General features: G+C 40.1%; 1 protein-coding gene across 1 annotated transcript; it reads right to left on the reverse strand.

The window, feature by feature from the left end:
- Nucleotides 1-704: 704 nt before the first annotated feature.
- On the reverse strand, nucleotides 705-21,321 carry LOC135241641 (protein AHNAK2-like). The gene is made up of 7 exons (XM_064312192.1): nucleotides 19,511-21,321; nucleotides 7,577-7,620; nucleotides 6,620-6,730; nucleotides 6,413-6,523; nucleotides 6,079-6,223; nucleotides 5,764-5,933; nucleotides 705-5,651 (listed from the first exon to the last, which is right to left on the reverse strand). The coding sequence occupies exons 1-7, from the start codon at nucleotides 19,563-19,565 to the stop codon at nucleotides 705-707; spliced, it is 5,583 nt and encodes a 1,860-aa protein (XP_064168262.1). The 5' UTR covers nucleotides 19,566-21,321.
- Nucleotides 21,322-23,239: the final 1,918 nt, after the last annotated feature.

Genomic DNA, 23,239 nt, shown 5'->3' on the forward strand with positions numbered 1-23,239 from the left:
TCAGGCCTTTAACTTTCATGTCATGTCTACTCAGGACTTCTAATCCATACTGTAGCCTTTGATGTCTACTGCAGGTGGTTTTCCTGATACTGCTAGTCTGCTTCTGGGAGTTTCACACAACTGAGGTCACATCTCACTGATATCTGGAACATTGATGTCACATCTGTTTTGTTACAGCATATCCACTGATGGTAATTAATTCCTGAAATTTGGGGCTGTAATTTCTGGTTTGGAATCCAAATTTGAAAGAATCTTGTTTTCTTTATCCCTAATACTCTGGAATTACTGTCCTCAGTGTCCCTCGACTCAACACCAGGTATTTGCTTCGCTGCACCTGGGCAGTGAGATATCAATCTGGCTTGACACAGTAATATCCATTGCAGCCCTTTGCTTTGGAAGTGAAATTCCAATTTGGTAGCTGATTTACTCTTGTCCTTCAGCTCAGCCTTAACTTCAGTCATGTCTACTCAGACTTCTACATCCTCTGTACCTTTGTGTCACTGCAGGTGTTTTCCTGATACTGCTAGGTCGCTTCTGGGAGTTTCACCCAACTGAGTCACATCTGCACTGTTCTGGAACATGATGTCACATCTGGTTGTTACAGCAATATCCACTGATGTAAATTGATTTCCTGAAATTTTGGGAGCTGTATTCGGTTTGGAAAATCCAAATGAAGGAATTTGTTTTTGTTTCCACTTTGAATTTTAGCTTTGTCCCTTCAATGATGATCCCTCGACTTCAACACCAGGTAATTTAGCTTCAGCTGTCACCTGCGGCAGTGAGATATCAACATCTGGCTTTGACACAGTAATATCCATTGCAGGTCCCTTTGCTTTTGGAAGTGAAATTCCAAATTTTGGTAGCTTGAATTTACTTCCTTGTCCTTCTAGCTCAGTGCCTTTAACTTTCATGTCAATGTCTACCTCAGGAGCTTCTACATCCATACTGTAGCCTTTGATGTCTACTGCAGGTGGTTTTCCTGATACTGCTAGGTCTGCTTCTGGGAGTTTCACACCAACTGAGGTCACATCTGCACTGATATCTGGAACATTGATGTCAGCATCTGGTTTTGTTACAGCAATATCCACTGATGGTAAATTGAGATTTCCTGAAATTTTGGGAGCTGTAATTTCTGGTTTGGAAAATCCAAATTTTGGAAGAGACATCTTTGGTTTTTTCAGTTTTATATCAACATCTTTAGAATCCCCCTCTGGTATGTCTACTGTCCCTTCCACTGATGGTCCCTCGACTTCAACACCAGGTAATTTTACTTCAGCTGTCACCCGAGGCAGTGAGATATCAACATCTGGCTTTGACACAGTAATATCCATTGCAGGTCCCTTTACTTTTGGAAGTGAAATTCCAAATTTTGGTAGCTTGAATTTACTTCCTTGTCCTTCTAGCTCAGAGCCTTTAACTTTCATGTCAATGTCTAACTCAGGACCTTCTACATCCATACTGTAGCCTTTGATGTCTACTGCAGGTGGTTTTCCTGATACTGCTAGGTCTGCTTCTGGGAGTTTCACACCAACTGAGGTCACATCTGCACTGATATCTGGAACATTGAATTCCCTATCTGGTTTTGTTACAGCAACATCTACTGTTGGTAAATGTACATCTCCAGAAATGTTATCACCTTTAACTTCAGGTTTGGAAAATCCAAATGAAGGTAATTTAACGTGAGGCATTTTGAATTTCCCATGCTTTGCCATTTCAATATCTGGAATTTCTGCTTGTCTATCAAGAGATTGTCCTTCAACTGTTGATTCCTTCACAACAGCATCTGTTTGTGGTACAGAGAGTTCAACCTCTGCTTTAGGAATTTCCTTGTATAGTTGGCGTTCCTTTCTTTCCCCAGCTTTTATTTCAAGAGAGGGAGGTTTGATATGAACTTCTGGTGTTTTAACGTCCATTATTGGCTTTGAAATAAAAGGTTTTGTTTCTGTCTGAGTTGATTTGAGGATAATTTTTGGAGGTGCAACATTAATGTCTGGCATCTTTAATTCTGGAAGTTCAATTTTATCTTTTGATTTGTCAATTTCAATGGTTTGTTCCTTTATATAAATTCCAGGGACTTTTACACCTACTTTTCCTGATTGAGTCTCAAGCTCTTTCATATCAGGTTTGGAGGTTTCCAATGGAGGAATGTCCATGTGAGGCAAGGTATCTTTAGTTTCTTTTAAAGAAATGTCCAGTTTGTCCTTAAGATAAGGACCTTTCACAACAACTTGTGGTTCTTTAATGTCTTGTTTTGTTACAGAAACAACTGCCTCTGCTCGTGATGTTCCAATCTTTGGAACTGGTATTTTGGCGTCATCCATTGTCAGGTCAACTCCTTTAATTGGAATATCAGCTCTCTGTAGTTTTCCTTCCACCGATGACTTTTCCACTTGCACAATGGGTGACTCAACTTTGACTGATGCCTCTGAGTGTGGGAAATCATTATCTGGCTTTGATATATTAATATCCACTCTGGGTCCTTTCACATTTGAAAGTGAAATTCCAGATTTGGATTTACTTTCCTGCCCTGCCAAGTCAATTATTTTACTTGCAACATTTATATCTATAGCGGGTTCTTCTACAGCTACATTGGGACCTTTGATGTCAAATGAAGCCATTTTTCCAGAAACTGTTTGCTCAAGTTCTGGTAGTTTCATGTGCAATGATGGTTCTTTATCGCTGATGATTGGACCTTTTATATCAAGGTCTGGCTTTTCAAACATAGGTGTTTTAACAGGTGATAGACTCGTATCTCTTGATAGATTTTCAGTTTCAATTTCACAGGCTTTTGCAAGTTTGACCTCATCCTTTCCTTTTGATAGAGAAATTTGAACCCCTGCATCTGGGAATCTAATATCTGGTTTTGCAATTCCAAATGTAGGCATTGACACTTTGGTTTTCTTTGATTTCTTTTCAGATTCTTTTTGGTCAGTGGTAGCTGCTCCCAATTCAACTTCAAGTTTCATTTCTTTATTCTGAGACATCTCTGTTGATGGTGATTTAAAATCTGCATTAATGTCTGTTCTGGCTGAAATTTTTATTTCAGTATCTGATATGCATTTCATTTCTCCAGTTTCTCTTTCTTCTGTTAGTTTCACATCAGATTTGAGGTTTGGAAATGAAGCATCATACTGTGGCACTGGAGGTATTTTGAACTTGCCTTTTTTGCTTTCATCAGGAAAGATCTGATCTTTCTTGTGTTGTTTAGGACTTTTCGACATTTCTGTATTCACATCTCTCTTTGTAATTTGTTCATGCACATCGAAATCTGAGTCCATTTTTGGCAACTTGAATGTTGGACGATCAATCTGCATAGCCTGAATCTCCACAGATGTAGCAGAAGCATCTTGCTTTCCTATTCCAGGCGACTGTATGTCTATAGTCTGGATATTTCCTGCAGTTAATATAGATTCCATACCTGGTATCTCAATGTCTTCTCGTTTTGGCAGTTTTTTTTCAGGCTTCTCCATTTTATCCATCTTAAAATGACTTGATGAAATTTCTAGCATCCCATCATCCAATGCTCCCATTGGTAACTTTTGCTGAATCTTAGAGCCAACTTTGGTTTTTGAAGAGCTCACTTGTTTCATGGTAATAGGTTCATGTGCATCTGGATCTGGGGAGTCAATCTTTGGTACCTTATGAGTAGGTATAGACCTCTTGATTATTTCCCCATTGATGTCATTTATTCCAATCCCTGTTGAGTGATCTGAAGCTTTTATTTTCAGGCCCTGACCTTTTACGTCCATTTCTGGGGTTTTAGGTTGAAAGACATCTGCTGTTAAATCCAGCTTCACTTTTTCAGCAGTCACATCACTCTTTGTAATTTGTTGATGCACATCAAGACTAGAAATGTCCACTTTTGGCAGCTTGAATGTTTGAAGATCAGTCTTGGAGGTTGTGTCTTTAATTCCATGAACTTTCATGTCTCCTTGAAATTTTTTAGCATGTATCCCTACAACTGGGACTGACGCATCTATTTTTCCAGTTTCAGGCAATTTAAATCCTATGGTCTGAAGATTTCCTGATAATGCTGTGGCTTCCATGCCTGGTATTTCAATATCTTCTCGTTTAAGGAGCTCAATTTTAATGTCAACCTGCTTAGTAGTAGACGGTTGTGTACTATGAAGTTCTGTCTTGTGCATCCTGTGCTCAACTTTGGGGTCTTTGACGTCCACTTGGGATTTTGATGCTTTCACCTCTGTCATTACAATTGGGTCATGAACTTTAAAGTCAGGGACTTCTATCTTTGGCATTTTGAACTTTGGAACTGTCTTTGTTCCAGTTTTCTCTGTCTCATCAATATTTGTCTCTTTTGGAGATTTTGAAGCTTGTATTTCAAACTGTGGACTTTGGATGTCTAGTACAGTTTCCATCTTAATACTAGCATCCTTTCTATTTGCTGTTATTTCCTGACCTTTAACACCGGGGAAGGAAGTTTTCATTTTGGGACTTTTAGGCTTGCTAATATCAGAATCACTGTCAACTGAACTTCCTTGCCCAAGATACTTCTTTGTCATGCCTATGTCAGCCATTGGACCTCTGGGTCGGATTCCATATCTTTCTGAGTCCCGAATAAGAATACTCCTGTCTTTCTTAGGTTTTTCTGACTTTACCATTGGAGATTTCTTAAGAAGACCCACATCTGACATATCGAGTGACATATCAACTTTAGGCAAGCATATGTCAGCATCACCCATCCAGGCTGTAGTTGAAATGACTTTCTCTGCTGAGCTTTCTTTGTCTACTTGTGGGATGGATTTGTTAGGATCAATACTTTCAGCATTGATATCAATGGCAATCGGGTATCCCTTCAACTCTGGGTGTGATATTACATTAGGGCCTACAGTGTTGCTCGATAGATCCTGAGCTCTGGCTCCCATGTCTGGGGTCTTTAGACTGTCAGAGGAAGTCTTTAGAATCAAGGTCTGAGGAGATTTTAAGAGGCCTTCAGGACTCAAGTCTTCCTTTTCTTTACCCTGTATATTCACCTTCAATTCAGACCTCTCTTTCTTCTTCTTTTTCTTAACATCTGGGGATTTCTTTGTTGAGGAACTTCCTCGATCAGCAAGAAAGTCTGAAATGTCTGTTGTTTTCAGTGTCTTGTCTAAGCTGATAAGATCAACCCTGTGCTGACTGGTTTGAGCAACAGAGCCTGAAACATCTGCAAAATGACATTCATTTTTAATCTTAGTGGTTTCTTTCTTCTCTTGCTGATCTATCACATATATTTGAGCTGTTTCCCCTAATAGACTTCCTTGTGGCGGTGGAGAATGTGCATCTAATACATGTACTGCTTGTTGTGGTTGCACATTTTCCAAACTTCTTGAAACAGGTATGGAATCGGTCTCCTCCTCAACAGATTTACTCTTTACACCCTTCATTTTCATTTTTGACAACTTTACCTTCTGTTTCTTTGTTTTTTTGTCCTTGCCAAGCTCTTGAGACTTCATGGGTGACTCGGTGTCACTGGTTGGTGGACTCATTTCTAACTTCCTCTGCTCCTCTGCCTCTGATGTACTGTGAGACCTCTTGAAATGTGCTTTTCGCCCCCTGGTAAAGGATGGGAATTTTGGCCATGAGATTCGGGCATCCTGCCGTCTCTGTGTTTTAGTTCGTCCTCTTTCCAGTTGGCTGATTCCTTCTTCCCCCTGAGGTATAGCAAATGTGAAAAGTTAATGATTAATTGTAGAGAATGTTCAGTAACTATGCAACAGACACATGAGAGAACCAGAATGAGCATAAAGAAAGTGTGGCAATTACAGGGGCGATTTCCTGTCTTTCAGCTGTGGAGCTTTCAAGGTCGGATGCTGTCAGGGGTTTGCGTTTCAGACAGAACTCCATTTTGTAAGGCTGGGCATGCTCCAGGATCTGAAGGGCATCTTCATAGGAGACATTGTCAAAGTATACTGTCGCACTGAGTATTTGGTCACCTGTAGGGGGAGATTAGCATAATCACCAATTTTAATCTAGCATATTTTCCATTCTAATGAAAGGCAAAATGAAGGAGGACATATTAACTAAGAACCTAAACAATATATTTGAGAAAAGATTAAATAACACTCAGAATCTGTATACCCTCTTGCGCGCTGAGATGTTTTGCGGCTGGTGACTCTGCCTTCACTTCTTTAATGAAGATTCCCTCCTTTCCCCCTCCACTCACAACCAGGCCCTTGGCACATACTTCCTTAGGTGTTTTTACTATCACACCTGACTCAGGACACTGAAATGAATCAAACCAAGGAAATAATAAAAAGTAGTCAAACATAAACTGTTTAGCATCATGCCATAGTGCTGCATTGTGGCATATAGTATTCATTGGACGAGTTCTTTATGCATAACTGCTGTGGCATACAGTATTCATTGGAAGAGTTCTTTATTCATAACAGTATAAGTATGGAATGTCTCTCACCTCTTCCTGACTCATTTTTGAGCGCTTTTCAAAGAAAGACCCAAACCCAACTTTCTTTCCTTTTTTGTTGCCACTGCCCTTCTGGTACGGGTCATATAGCTCCTCTTCTCCCTGAAAATGTGCAATAAACACGCCATTTAATGTTTCACAGAATGTGCCAGTTTTTGCACAGAAGGTGCAATATTTTTGGAATGAAGTAAAATATACCTCTTTGTCAAGGTCTGTGTATTTCTCCGTCGCTGGGTATTCATTTACTGGAGAGGATCCCTGAGGACGCGGTCTTTCTCCTTCAAGAAATTCTGGTGCGTCTTCACAGACCTGAGGCACAAAGGATTTTAAAGGTTTGTGTTTTTATTTCTGGGAAATAAATTGATTTGATTACCTTCATTTTATGAGATCATTATATCATGTATAATATACCCTTGATAGTAAGATACCTTCAAGAACATATTAGATCTTTTTAAATAGAAATAAAACTTTGATGCCATGACATATATTCTGCAATGGTCATTTATTTTTTTATTTTCTGCCACTTTGGAATGCTCACTTACTGGCCCATCCCTTTAACTGCAGTATTCTGTGTCCTCTAGGTTCACACTGCCTGCCATCACGTCATGTTTTACTAGGGCAGACAGCCTGCAGACACTTAACTGACCAAAGCAGCAGTGGCTCCTGTTTGATGAGAGGGGAACAGCCCTGCTCACTTTAACTCTCCTTCCCTGGATGACACTGCAGCCAAGTATGCAGCTGCAGTCAGCAATGGCACAGCTGGGGTGTATTATCACTACACTGAAAACCAGCATTGTTGAAGGACATATCACTTACAGCTCAGCTTAGCAATATGTTTTTAAACTTCAGACTTTTTTCTTTTTACAGTGGATTCATAAACAGTTCATTATATAAATTCTGTTCCGTAAGCCATTGTGTAATCACTGCATTTTCAATATTGCATATATGACGTATATATATATGTAAAAGCTCTTTACATGTACAGATTAATCACTCAGCCTGTCCTGTTATTCTGAGTGGAGTTATATTATTTTTGCAGAGCACTTTAAAAAAGAGGTCACACTTGAAGACGATTAGTTGATAAATGTAATGATATTAAGGTAAAGAATGAAGGGCTACAGTGTCACTGTGTTTAACACTTTGATTGATACTCACTGAGTCATCCTCTGGCTCCGGTCCTTTCAGCCTTCTCCCAGCCCCTGTTCAGAAATAGCAGTTGAAAACAATGTGAGTGGATTTGGAAACCTGACTAGAATCTTTTCCTGCTTTCAGCCTTACAGTCACTTCATATCAACCGGATTTACCAGCAGTAGTCATTGTGTAAACAGTGTAACAGTCATTGTGTAAACTGTGAGCTTAAAATCTATAAAGCTGTCAGCGGGACTTGGATTTACAATTAAGTCAGAAAGGCCTGTTTTTTTCCAAACCCAGTGCCTGGCCATATTTGTGGCCTCTCCTAGGTCTCTTATTGTCTTCAGTTGGGGTGGGACCCAGCTAGAAACTATAGTGGGAGGTACAATGGGCCGATATGGCTTCTGAATATTTGGTTAGCATAGCAGGCCTCCTGCTCTGCCACAGGCAGTTGCCTTGTAAACACCATGATAGCCCCACCCACCATAGGCGCTCCCACTGACGCTACGTTTTGGCAGTTATAGTTGATTTCTCTTCTGTCTGGTCACTTTTTTTTTAACACATCTCAAGAACAAATGACAATGTCAGAGTTCCCATTTGAATGCGATAATTTTGAGCCGCTCTGGCTCATGATAGGAGAGGCGTGGCGCGTTGCCCTCTGCGGCAGCGGTGCTGTAGTCACTAGAGCCTGGGATGAGATTAATGGATGCGCTTCCAGGAAAGAAGCCCTGTGGGACTTGGGCCATCTACCGGTTTCTGCAGCTGCCGTCAAGCGATCCACCCTATCGATCCAGAGGGCTGACTTACAGTTGTCCTGGCCAGCCAGTAAAATTTTTTGTGAAAAGGAACGTATTTTAAAAAATCATTATGCTGCTAAATAATGACAGCTTGAAAACACATATCCACCATGTTAAATGCTTTTTTTAATAAAATCCATAAATTGTTCTTTTAAATTGGGACCACAAGCTGATTCTGCTTGCTGTAGTACAGTCTATAGACACTCCCCATGAAATAGTGTTACACAGTCCTGGGTTTATTAAGAATTCATTTAGGGGTGGGTGCATTTGTCAGAGAGCTGAGTGTCCTGCTGATCTTTATCCATCGAGGGGATCTCCCATCCAACTTGATCACCCACAGATTAATGTACAAGTAAATGGTGCATTACAAGACCTAAGGGATTTGTGGTTTAAGCTGCAAAGTGTGAAAAGATAATTGATTTTACGATCTTAGGGAACTTAGTAATTTCAATAATGTGAGGAAAATTGCTTCAAAGAAGGATAAACAAGATCCAGGCTAGAATACTGCACCATATACAGGTTTGGTTTACCTGTGTTCTCAACTATCAAATGAGCTTCCTCCCAATCCCTCCCTGTAGCTAAGTTTTGTTTCGGCAGAAATTATGATGTAGCATAATGCATGTGAAATGAATGGAAATGCCGACCACCTGACAACAATTGACTCACCTAAGCCAAAGCAAAATAAGAAAGCTAAAAGCACTGTCTTAATTAGTAGTATATTTTTATTATTTTTTTAAATGGCACTACATACACTTGCACAAGCCTATCTCCTCTCTGCCACTGCAGTTAGGCCATGCATATTCAAGCGTGCATGAAACTTGTTTCCATTTCATTAACAGTTCTTTAAAAACAGCAGAGCATAGCATAACTTAGAAATTAGAAACACTTCCAGTAATCTCTCTCGTTCCCACACACACACACAATTTCTAAGACCACACATCAGTACTAGTATATCAAAGAGTTAAACTATATCGCCATATTAATAAAGTGTTTTATTGGAGCAGAGACAAAAAATAGCCAAAACATTATGGGTGGAAATGCCCTGAGTTGATGACTGTGCAGTTATTTGTTGATGTCCTTACAGTCACAGGCCAACTACATTCCATTTTCTAAGCACAGAGATATGGATTAATGCAAGACGTGGTGTTCCATCCTGATGGATATTGCTTGCATCTTTTATATGAAAGGGGGGGGTTGCCAGAGAAACCGTGTGAGCCAGATCCAAATATCTCACTGGTCAGAAGTTCCAACTCCTACGGGCCTTTAGCAAGAAACATTACAAAAATGGAAGATGAGAACATTATAGTTTTCCTTTCTTATCGAAAGCGGTGGTTGTCCTGGAAACTGGCACGCACACATTTACACAGTCCCTCTTGGAGAGTATAAGTATAATAATTGCTGTATATAATGCTTTTTTAGTGGATAGAGTGTGTTTGCCTGACTGGATTGCCTCTATTACAAGAAAAGGGTGCATTTTTCCTCAGCCCAACAGAAGAAAAAAGAAACTGAACAGAAAACAGGTCCATTTAATGTTCTTCCGGAACCACTGTAAGCTTACTTATGGCAGCTCTGTGATGGAATCGTTTTTACATTTGTGGATCTTAGTGCTGAAATCAGGGGTCAACCCTAAATGATCTCTGACATTCAGCATCACATATCAAATCAAATGTGACAAAACTGCTGTTTCAAGAACAACATAATCACATCATTTTGAGCCAGCTATTAAGTGTTTTAATAGGACGTATATAAGCGTTAGCTGCCTCTTCACTACATTAATCTTAACACCAATATCATTGGAGTACAGTATAAATCTGCGGAACACAGTACATATATCCTGTTATGAGTCCGCTCCTTGATTTCTGTTTGCAATCTGTTATTAGTGATCAGGGAGATCTGTCGGTCTCCTATCAACAGTCAGACTGCACAGACTGTTAAAAATGACACCAAGATCTTCAGCTGTATTGATTTTGTCTTTCATTTTTATGATGTCTATCCAAACCCTAACTCCCCCAGCCCTTTTATGCTTATTTGAGGAGTGGAAGCTGTCTGAAAGGAACTGATTGTTGTAGGAAAAAGTATGCTCAGCCATCATGCAGATATGTAAATTGGGGCAAATTGGAACAGCATGCAAAAACATGTCAGTAAACAGTGCCACGGTCACTACTGACAGGGAGTCGGGCATCATGGGAACAGTGTAGGATTCTGGGTAAGCCATTCGGTCACCACTGCTGCCGTGTCTTCAGTCAAGCACATTGCTATAGTAATTTCCCAGTCTGTGCTGATCTGTGAGAGCTCATGCAGCTATCCCTAAAATTGAGTGTCCAGAGATGTGGCTTGTCCTCATAGCAGTTACACTACTTCTTCAGCGTAACTCATTCTTGGACTGGATACTTAATTAAAATAAAAAAGAATATATTGTTTGCTTTCACCAGTAAGGCTCACATGAGGGTGTGAGGATTAACCTAAATGTATTACACAATTACACAAGCTTGTTACCCAAAGGTACAAAGATTAAATTCCCCCTTCTTGTTTTGGACCTACAGTAGACATCAGACCAGAGGTGATGTCTTGACCAACATTATTACTAACAGTATTGTACCCCTATAATCTATGACAGCCATAGCTTCAATGAAAAAAGAAATCAGTAATCCAAATCCATACACCATCTAACTTATGTGTCCATTAGCACTATTTTTTCACTAAACTTGGCATGTGATACCTGTTGTCAACACACAGAGCACTCCACCCTTCTTGTGGGAATGAAGTCACTGATACTAATCTCTTGCACACACCAATATTATACACCCACACAGAGGCACGTGGTACTGTGCCATCGCCAGTTTATCACATTTTTTAATCACTATTGCTCTATCACAGCAACAATGCAGAGCAGAATTATGAAAAGGAAATTAAGAGCAAAGAGTGTTATACCTAAAAACATTGTAATTGACATGGTAGCCTGTAAAACTACCCTTACAAATTAATTAATATTCTTCATATTTGAAACTTTGTTTTAAAACCAGTTACCTAAGAAGAATTTGGTGAACACATATCCAATGCAGAAACTTTTTTCTGGCCATATGTAGCAAAACTATAAAATATAGAAAAATAAATATTCCAAGGTAATATGGCTGCCCAGAGCACAGCTGTTGATGCAAGATTTTCACTGGAATCAAAAACGTTATTGACAAACTGCAATACATGGTTATAAAACCGAAATGCTAATCAAAGGAAAAACACAAAGCTGAGTCTTGTGCTATGCCATGCTACGCTTTCTAATTGTTCCGACTTTTAGTTCCCCATAATATAGTTCAGAGGACTGACATCTGTGTAATGCTTTGCTTGCACACTTGCAAAGAGGCCTAATGTATTATCGATCAACCTTGAGAAACAAACAGGGCTGGGTGCGTGCAATACTGTGACAGGTGTGAGAAACTGCTGTAGGACATCACTGTGTACCACTGCACGCACACACGCAGACATTCACCATAAATCTCTCCCGATTAACTGACTGACTCAGCACAACCAGGCTAAATATCCTTCTGGGATGTAGTTTAAACAGTGGTCACCAGGGGTCAGTGTCTAGGAAGTAGAGGACTCACTACTCACAATTTCCACACTCACAATCTCACCTAGCAAACATAGATTTACTGATATGATCAGAGCTGAATTTTTACAGAAACCCATTTGAAGCTGTTGCCTCAGGTGCATTGTTTTCACATGTAAATTAATTCTACTTCAAGAAATCATTAACAGACATTCCGCTGTTCACCGAAATGAAACTTTATAAGTCAAACATAAGGCGAGGCAAAAGATGTATAAATACAGTATAAATAATGATCTTCAACCAAATGCAATTATTTCTCTGCCATTTCTAAAAAAAACTTCAAAAGGAACTTCAAGCTATACACAACATATGTGAATTGAATTATGATTGGCTCTTATTTTGTATCACAAATATATGATTGTTCAGTTCAGAGCCAAATTAGTTTTTCAGATCGAACCGGCAGGCACTGCTGTAGTTTGACAGGTGAACACACTTCAAAAGGAAAAGTCATGACAACATGGCCATCAGTTAAAGTTTGCAGCATTTTGCAATACACTCTTTCAGGCAGCACAATAATATCACATTTTCATCAAACTTGAGCAAATTAAAATATGAAGTGAGACACATGAAGAACTATGTAAATGTAGCTAGTTTCAGGAAAGTCTGGCTTTGATAAGACAAAATATAACAAATCAAACAGTGTGCATCACTTGAAGGATTAATGCCGATCAAAAATTTTAATTGGACAAAGCCTTACTCACTCCAGATAGACAGCTCACCTGATACCGGCTCTCTTGTTTTTTAGGTATCCCTGTGCCTTTCTCCTTCAAACTCTTTCCATTCGACTCCTAGATTTGACAAGTGACAAACACGCTGCAAAAGTAGGACTAGGAGGGACAGCCTTTGTTGGAGCAGTAGGACTGGATCCTGCTCTGGGCTACAGTTCTGGCTGCTGGCCCTCTTTTTGTACCCGACAAACACAGAGCAGAGGAAGGATCTCAGATGCCAAGTGAATGCGAGTTGCTGAAGTTGTTGAGAGGTGTCTACCCTTTGCCCCTCCCTCTGTGATCCAGGCATGTGAGTCACTGTGGGAAAGCTTGTGTGTGTCTGTGCATGTTTGTGTGTGTCTGTGTGTGTTTGTATGTGCGTGTGCTTCAGAGCAGGATCTCCACCATAGACACATACACCATTGCATTTGTTTGTGTGTGTGTGTGTGTGTGTGTGTGTGCACGCACGTGCGTATGTATCTGTGTGTGCTTCAGAGTAGGATCTCCACCACAGGCTCATACACCATTGTGTTTGTGTGTGTGTGTGTGCGCGTGTGTGTGTGTCAAGCTTACACATCTACAGGGTGGAGACAGAAGTGAAGAAAAAAGTTTTACTGAATGAAGATAACGTATCGACTGTCAGAGGAAATGTCAACAATGCTCCCTCTTCACAATATGGGCACTCAAAATGCTGGTACTTGGGAATAAACATGGTGACCTGCAGTGTGACCAGACCTATGGGACACAGCGTGATGAAACTGTTTTTCTGAAGAAAAAACTAAAATCTGAGAAATAAATGGCGGTAATGGCTATAATAAATCAGGAAGTAGGCTCAAGTTTTTAGTTATTTAAGATCAACCAGAATCTATTCAACAGTGATATATATTAACTGTACTTTATTTGTCAGGCACATTTATTTTTCAGCCTTACTGGACACAGCTTCTGTCATTTTATGATTGGAATCTTTGCCTTCTTTCAGAAAATGCAATAAACAACAAATGCATCAATCTATTCTCAGTGCTATGACATGATGATCCTCAGCAGAGTAATAATGAAGATATAAAAATGTGTGCCACCGGAGTATAGATTGTGATGCCCAGAGACTAGTCAGAGGGAGAAAGCCCACACACTTTGGTTGAAGAACCAATCAACATACTCAAGAAGGACCAGTGGCCAGGAAAGTGTCGGCTGGATTACACAGGATTTGCTGCAGTATGTTGAGTACAGCCAATCAAGACAACACTTGAAAGCCAATATTAGCTGAACCTCAACCAACTGATCCATCTAGTCAGTTTGTACATAGGTAGGAAAGGGACAGGTATTCATTTACATGTACTACATTATATTAGGAGAGTTCCAGGTGGCTTGATATGTCAGATCAGTAAAGATACATGTACTCTTCCCCAAAGTGGATGTATCAGCATTTTTGGTAGCTAGCTAAAGGAACAGTAGACTGGCCTGTTGGCAACATAACTGAAGTTCATTCCAACAAATGTTCCCAAAGTGTCCATGCTGAGATGCAGCTTGGATCTGTCTGAAGGGAATTTGATTTTTAAAAAGACTCAGGGTCTGACACAATTTCTTGTCTTCTCACAGTCTCCCTTCCCATTAGATTTCACTAGTAAAATAGCGTGGAATATTGACTAGGGGTGTGATGATACAAATGAATCATAATACGATACTATAGTGATACTGTGAACAAGGATATGATGCAATATGATTTTTCTTACAATTAGCTGCGATGTGAATGTGACCATTAGATTTGGCAGATTTCCCCCACCCCACCGACCACTCAAAAGATCATTGAAATAACAAACAGTATACCTTTAAAAGTTAACAAGCTTGTTTATTAACTTCAGTGCCTCAATCTGCCTGAACAAGTTTGCCATGTAAACTAACGACTCATCGTATTGCAAATCAATTCATACATGTCACATCGATGCAGTTGTATCATGATGTTTGCATCGCGGTGCATTGACTACTACTGCCATAGGAAGATTAGATATAGTGGGATATGCCTGCTCAGTTGTACAATGTGCACATTCTGTAGTTTTTTTTTCCTAAAAACAAGCACATGATTCTTACTTTGAACATGTAATGAAACATGTTTGACAAAGATTGTCAAAGGTTGATATAGTGTTCATATATCATTGCCTGATGCAGCATTTAAGCGTGACACAAATCTCAGGTCAGAAAAATGCTTCTCCTTGTTACTCCTTATTCAAATATTTGCAATGGGGGTGCTACTCAAAGGTGATAAGAGCTCTTTTTATTTAAATGACCAATTTATTAGTAGAGGCACAGCAAAAATAAATAAAAATCTTACATATTAAACATACGGTTGTACTGTCTATGTTGTGCTTTATCTTGTTGTTAATTAATCCAGCATGCATATTGTAATAGCCATTTATGTAGATTGAGAGATTCATTTTGTTTTGTCATTAACATTAAAAAAGAAGTTATAATTGATCCTACTTCCCAGAGCAAACAATGATGTGTCTCTGTGTTTGTAAATGATGGAGCACGTGAACAGGAAAGCACTGGAAGCTTGATCCTCTGTAGCTATTCGTGAGCCATCAGACAGACTGTCTCCAACACCAGTATTGAATTTACAGATACACATTACCTTACAACCCCAAGAGACAGACCTATCAATCAGGGAGGGGTCGCCTTGCATTCAGTATGCTCTTACAACCGGTAACCAATAAAATATCCGTCACACCAGTAACCAATCAAATATCCTTCACACAGGTAACCAATAAAATATCCTTCACAAACTGTGTTCAGAAGAAAAATCTTTTCCCTCCCAGTAACCCAACACTCTACTTTTGGAGAAACATCTGCATGAGTCATATTTGGTTCTGCACCAATGTGGTTCTGCGTCAAGGGGTGTGGTCAGTTTTAAGAATGTGAGCTGTGGCACTGTGCAAGGATGTCTTATGAATGAGAGAAAGAGACCAATAACAGGTCAATTATGCTCCAAGTATTTCTGGTATGCATTCCTGTACCAAACATATGAAAGTCCAGCACAATTTTGTAAACACAGGTCAGTGAACATCTGTATTTTTATTAATTTTTGTTTATTCAAATTTTTTGTACACAAGTCCATAAGTCTACAATAAAGATATAGTGTTCTTCTACCTAACACACTGATTCTGGATGTAACTAAATTACTCACTACTGGTAACCAGGAGTTTACAAAGAGCAGCCAGTGATTTCATTACAGCCTGCATTCATTGGCTGAGCACCTTTGAAGATCCCGAAGAGTAGTAATTAGCTGAAGTTATAAAGTTATCTGAATTTTTGGCAAATGCAGGAAACTGAGACTTTCATTTTAACTTAAGACATAAGCCCCCTTTCATAGATGTTTGTTTGTATCCAAAATATAACTGGATTTGAGTCACAAAGCAAAATTGGATTTTCCTCCACTTATCCCAGAAAACATGGGACTGTGAACCCACATGCTTTCAATAAACCCAGACACTTCAGTGATGTTGTGCAAATGACCAGGAGGTCCTACATCAGATCAGAAATTCTTTACTGAACCGCCCTCAGAATTCCCCTCACAGGCTCTGCACAGAAGACACCGAGTACAGTTCCCTCTCAGCTACACCCAGCCTCGAATAAATATGTACCTTGAGTGGTGTCTAACCTGCCCTTGAATAGATATTAAAAATCAGAATGGGAGTAAAGCAACTCCACCCTTGTTAAACATCCGGGTGTTACTCAGGAGAATGTCAACGGTCGCTCCTTGACTCTGGACTCTGGAGGGGGGGACGGGGCACACAGCAGTACTCTAGGGACAAAATGTCTAATGCGAGGTTGGAAGTTTGTACACATTCTAAACGTGTAATAATTTTAAGACGTTACAGTGGGCACAGAGCTTTATCAATTTGGACTGCTACTTCTGGCCAGTGGATATTTGTGTGAGTGGATGGGTCTTTGTTGTCATCTACACATACATATTTATAAGAGCATGTGTGTTGTTACATGTACATGCAGGACCTTCAGTGTATAAGTAGTGTACCTGATGTCTGTGTGTGCATACTTGCTTATGAGTAAATGTAGGTTGTCTAGTTGTTTATGTGAGTTGAAGCTGTGGCCTGCCCACCAAAGCCTGATTTATATGTCTTAAACTCATGAATATCCTGCAAATAAAAATGAAATATGATGTCACCAAAAGTTCAATACTTAAAGAAATGCACTGTCTAGACTTTGTGGATGCATAAATTCCAAGTGCAGTATCCAACATTCCACTAGGTGACCATACTTGTTGTGATTTATTCCAAAGAGAATTGCTTGCACGGACTACAAGTAACACAGCATGTAAATGACCTATGCAGGGCACAATGCCATGCACAATGTCGTCATGCTGCACAGGCTGCTCAAGTATGCATGAAGAACTGTCTTCCCCTCAACTCTGAATGAATGAATGAATCACTGCATTTATATAGCACTTTTCCGAATGTTCAAAGTGCTTTACAGTGATGAGTGGAAACTCACCTCACCCACCACTAATGTGTAGCACCCACCTCGGTGATGCACGGCAGCCATTTTGCACCACAACACTCACCACACATTAGCTAAGGTGGAGAGGGAGAGAATATTTTTTTATCCAATTAAATCAGTGGATGATTAGGTGGCAAGTTTAAGAGAGCCAGGTTGGGAATTTAGCCAGGACACCAGGGAACCCCCTACTCTTTGTGACAAGTGTCATGGGGTCTTTAACTTTAACTCTGTCCTGTATTACATCATTGAAAAAACACAGATGCACGAGGATAATATTATCCATGGGGCCAGAGGGTCAGAGACTGCCTAAGAAATGTCTAAAAACATCACTCAGAGCTCACACACATATCAACAAAATGCAAAAACAAAACTAAACTCCGACAATCAATCAATCCGTAATCAATGACTAAAGGAAATTTTGTTCTGCGAATATACAAATGGCCCCAGCACAGCTACTGACAACCACGGCAATGCAGAGATCTCACTGACCACCAATGGGCAATGCAGAACCCAATCTACACCCCCACCCCAAAGAAGAAATTCACAGCACAACCCAGCCCCGCCCCATTTCTGAGATTAATCCAAGACTGCACCTCTAATCGGACTATCCTGCCAAATGTCTCACTACGTCTTTCAGATTTCACATCAAAATCTTGGACCAAAGCTCCAAACTTAGAAATAGAGAAACCGTATCTTACAAATAACTTACAACCTTCATTTTTTCAAAGATTGTTTTAGGTTTCCCAGGCATTTTGTAACCTTAAGTTTGATCTTACGATACATGCTCAAAGATTTTACCTGAAGAGGAAATAATGTAAATATATATGCATTTAGAAGATATGCTCTTAATTACATGGCTTGGAAAAGCTCTTAGAACCATCCCCTGGCTAAAAGAATTGGTCCATTTATCCAAGGTTTTGCCACTGCTGCTAAGTATGGAGACTCGTGTCCACGCAGCAACCATTAAACAGGATCCCTGTGTTTTTACTGAGCTCAATAAGTAAACAAACCTCAGTAATCTTTGCGGCAGTTAATGTAGTTAAACCCGAAAATGAACAGAATTTTTTTTAAACACAAAAGTTAAAATTCCTTAAAAGAAACATCAAACAAGCAAATTTCCCCTTCATTCTTTACTGGTTTGATGGCAAAAAGAGACAAAAGTAGTCTTTTTCTTGCATTATGCCATAGTTAGATTGTTTTGTTAAGCCATAAATTTGATTTACATGCCTTTCATGCTCTTGCACAACAACAAACAGAAGGCACTTCATGCGGACAGCGAAAATTACGCAATGGTTCTGCTGAAAAAAACACCAGGACAACCAGATTATCATTTAAAAATAGAGTAAATTCATAACCTACTGCATGCATCATTGTTTAAAATCTCAAACACCTATTGTTCTCCAACAATGAATACCACAAGAAATAAATCAATGGTTAATTGTTATTAAAACAGTAATTCTATGGTACTCTGATATTTCATTTCAAATAATTCTCACAGAACTTCTGTAAAGGACAGTAAGCAATGTGAATTAAATACAGAATGTAACAACTTTTTTCCTTCCTGATTTGTGGTGAGCAGAAAAAAATTAATGGTTGAATTTAAACAGACTGATTTTAAAGTGACTTAAAAGATCATATGAAACATGAAATTCTTTATCAGTACATGAAATCGCATCTGTGTGTTCTGTGGAGGAAATCATGTTAACTTTATGCCTATTCAAAAAAAAATGAAAAAACTCATAACATAAGGACATTTTGATAAATGTTGAACAGGTGTGCTGGTTAGTTTCTTATACTAGTTTATTCTGTCCCTCGTGTATCTGACAATGATTACCAAGGGAGTTATGAGTACACACCCCTCTCACTCATAACACTGATAATCACATCTATGTCCCTGGGCAATTTCCTGCTTATCTCCAGCCTGCCTGATGCATGACAAAAGCTATTCACTGGCATCTCAATTGCCCATTACAAAAAAGAAATCTCTTAAGCAGCCTGTAAAAATGCCTATAATTAAGACGACAGAACGGAGTATAAATTGCAGCAAACGCAACAGAACTTTTTTTTCCCCCTCTGACTACGCCCTTCTCCTCAGCCAGTCCCTCCCTGCACGCGGCAAACAGCAGCAGACACACCCAGCGCGCTGCAGGAAACCGGCGCGGACCGGCGCAGCGAGCGAGCGAGCGAGCGGCGCTCTGCAGTCACACAGCACTGCGCTTCAGCATCCCTGCTCCAGCACAGTCTGGACCACTGCAAGCGCAGGAAATAAAAAGGAGCGAAAAACAAAATAAAAAGAGGCAAAAAAAAAAGGGAAGAGGGAAGTGAAATAGACGCCCACCCGTGCCTGGCGAGCCGTGCCAGTTGGGGAAGGGGAGGTGAAAACAGTCGCACATGGCGAGGTCCGGTCGCTGTCCCGGGGACGGATGGCGGTTCCTCGCAGGGCAGACGAGCTCTGGCGGCTTCCCCGTAGAGGCTGCCGCGGTCCCAGCCTCTCTCAGTCAGTCCCGGCAGAAGGGAGTCGCACGCGGAGGCAGAGGGCGAGAGAGAGTGAGGGCGAGTGGAGTCAGAGAGGAGGAGAGAGAGAGAGAGAGATGTCTGCATCCGCACTCACAGCAGTCCACACTGGAGTGAGGTAGCTCTCCTCTTTCCAGTAAACACAGACTCCCGCATGCTAACCCAATTAGAGGGGGGCTGCCCATACAGATCTGCTCAGCCCCTATCGATCGAAGCGATGGGCAAGGACACTCAGGACAACTGGTCCAGGGTTTCATCCAGGAAAATTAAGGAAGAATCTTCACAGGCAATGTAATTGAATCAACCACTTTAATAGAGCACACAAGGGTAGGCTATGTCAGGCTATTTAGCAATTGGAAAACAGATGCACAGAAAAACTGAACACATAGCAATGGGATGAAATTCCTGTCTGGTCCTGAGACTAACACTATTGTTGATGACCTGAGTACACGAAAAATGCAGACCCAAAGCTTTTATATCATGCCACAATTTTGCGACTCTGTGCACTTTCTCCCCAAAATAAATTAACTTCAAAAAGCCAAGGCACTTTTTTTAGTTAGATGTAGGCCTACATTTGGGCATAGTTTCTGTCCTTGGGGATTGAGATGATCCCTCGTAAAATCATTTACGCCTCAGCCTAAAAATAAACGCATGAGCTCATAGCCCAAAGAATCTGCAGTACTAAACTTACTGCAACCCGCTGCTGTGTATCTGCAGGGAATATTGTGCTTTGTCACCACAAAATATGATGGCCCATACAGATACATGACATGATATAGAACACAGTTAACATGCAGCACTAATAGCCTGTGAGCACTATCTCCTGTTCAGCTACACATGGAAATGAACATGCCTTTGGTCACGTTTACCTCTGTGTACCTCCCTGAGGTCCCTGCATGGTCTCTGCTGAATCACTTGACTTTCCTTTATAATATTCAATTGGGCTGAAGCTGGCCAAGTGAAAGCAGTTGTGTTTAATTGCAGCTTTGTTTAGAAATACAGTTTGCTTGCATAAATTAACAACACAGACATTTGTGGAAATATTTTTTGTAGTCTTAACTACCTTACTCGGAGAAAAATATCCTTTCAGAAAGAGCAAAGAAATGTATTTTGATAACTGCCACCAGTCTCATTCCAAAGACTCATTTATGCAGACCATGTAACATTGCAACTAGCTGCATCAGGTGAAGGTGCTGACTCAGCTGTTCTCTCTGTATGCTGCAGCTGGGTGTGCCATGTACACTTGGTGCAGCTCAATGGTGCACTTAAATGTAACTAAACACCTTCATCCTAAAAGGAACGCACTTTATTAGAACCGAACTTGATTAATTGAGCTCAAATGACAATTACAAGTGATTTCATCAGCTGGCTTTAACCAGATCTAATTCTAATCTTGTAGCAATAAAAGTAGCAATGATGCAGCTGTTGTGTAATCATTTTGTTTCCTTTGCCTCCCATATTTCATATTTTCATTACAACTTCCATTTGAACAAGTACACAAGGGCAGCCTAAGGGACTCTCTCATATTACAGGTAGGAATTCAGAATCAGGGATTTGAATCATTCTGAAGCAATGCAGTACATTGTGCACATTTAAATGTTAATAACATTCAGGAAGTATACATTACATCTAAGTCCTTTCACTGAGTCTGAGAAAAAGGAATTTATAAAAAATTAATCGAAGCGTATTTTTTTTTTAATCAAATGATTTAACCTTGTTTCATTTTCTCCCAATGCACAATGCTCAACTGCATTTGCAGTCCTGACCCTTCACTAAAATATAGTTTATAAACATCAGGCCCGCATGTACATCATCCACAGCACATGCAGCCAGCAGGCACTTCATTACACTCTGCAGTCCATTAGCTGAGCTGTGCAATCATTTTATTGGAGGACTGACCTCGGATTACAGGCATCCAATCGACCAGATTAATCACTAATACATGACTAACATCCTCCTGACTGGAACCCTCTCTCCATGGGAGATGTTATGATGAAGTATACCTCATCCTGTGGAGTTCCCAGCCATAAGTGGATTTTATTCCAGACTGTGGGGCGTATCAGGGAATGCCAGCTTTACAACAGGCCACCTTGCATGCCCCTATCCTTTCAATTTTTCAAAGCAGCCAATGACAAATGTATCTACCATAAATGATCTCTGTTAGGTCAAACTCCTCTTAAAATTCTTCCAACGCTTTTCTTTTTTTTCTTCACAAAATTCATACAGCATCTAAGGACTTGAAGAAGCAAGTACATAACTGTAGCCCTGTGCTGTGTGTACTGCTGCTACATACTTTGCATTGTAAAATCGTAAAAGCTGCTATCTACCCCAAATAACCAGGTCATTGCTAAGTCATGTGTTGAATCCTTGTTTGGTTCAGGGATGCCAGACCATTGATCAGGATTCTCCAAGTAGGATCTTGGCAGGACAGATTCTTTCATGACCTGCTCATTTCAAATCTCCCTATTACACTGACCAGTCAGAGATCAAAGACCCCAACTCCAGGAATCATCATTTTAATTTACTTAAAAGCTTCACAGTGAACATAGCACAACATTAATGTCTAAGAACTCAAAGATCTGGTGATCAATACAATGGTGGGGGAGGGGAGGTGTCAGGTGATCTGGTAAAACCTCTCTAATTTAGAAAATGCTATATATTGACAGAGACTGAAGGCCAGGGCCAAGTCCCATCGGGATCCAATAACAGCACTTGGATAGTGTATTATAAATGACACTATTGGCACTTTAATATCATTAAATATTTTCCTCTGATGTATGTTTTATACATCCTTGTACCTGGCTTACTCGTCACTAAACACAAGGCTAAAAACCTTGCACAGTCCTGATTTACATGCAATACGACATATACGCATATGCAGTGTCAATACGTTTACACTTTCCCTTGTTCTGATCACAGCGAGGAAGGTAATTTTATCTTCATTACAAATACGTTTTTACCTATCCAGATGAGAACGTTAACCTAAAATACAAGTGCAGATTTAAAACGCAAAGTTTTTGTTACACTATATTTTAAAAGTAGTTCTAAATTAATCTAAAACAGTTACGTCATTCACAAGAGCCACCCCTTTCCTTTCCACAACACATTTCAGTTAAGAGCCTAACCACAATGTTTTATACTGCTAACTTGCTCCACAGAATTTATGGTAATGCATTCAATTTCCTTGCGTAACAGGGTCAGAAATCTTCCCAACATAACATTTAGCACCTGATTTTTTTTCTTCTTCGTTTTTTTTTTCCACACTGTTATTGAGGTATTGCTGTTTCCCCCCCCTTTTCTCACCAGTTAGGAATGCCCTTTCCCGCACTAGCTGCAATGCTCATCACAACCCACAACCGTCGATTCAGGAGAGCGCAGCCGAACATGCTCTCTTATGAAGGGTGTGACGTCACCCACTGCCTTTATTTAATCCGACTGGTCGCAGGCTGAGTAGGCTACATAGTTTTAATCTCTTTTACCAATTAAATCAAGTTGTGATTTTTTAAAGGGGATTGTGACAATTTCTGCATATTTATTGTCTCTCTCTCTATAT

Source organism: Anguilla rostrata, chromosome 1 (genome assembly GCF_018555375.3).
Source record: "Anguilla rostrata isolate EN2019 chromosome 1, ASM1855537v3, whole genome shotgun sequence".
NCBI classification, from domain to species: domain Eukaryota; kingdom Metazoa; phylum Chordata; class Actinopteri; order Anguilliformes; family Anguillidae; genus Anguilla; species Anguilla rostrata.

Bases quoted from the DNA above. Each gene is read 5' to 3' on its own strand.
- LOC135241641 (XM_064312192.1), bottom strand. From the start codon at position 19,565: ATGTGCGACTGTTTTCACCTCCCCTTCCCCAACTGGCACGGCTCGCCA. The intron at 7,621-19,510 runs GTGGGCGTCTAT...ATTTCTGAACAG, and splicing joins GCACGGCTCGCCAGGCACGG to GGGCTGGGAGAAGGCTGAAA. The intron at 6,524-6,619 runs GTATATTTTACT...GCACATTTTCAG, and splicing joins ACACAGACCTTGACAAAGAG to GGAGAAGAGGAGCTATATGA.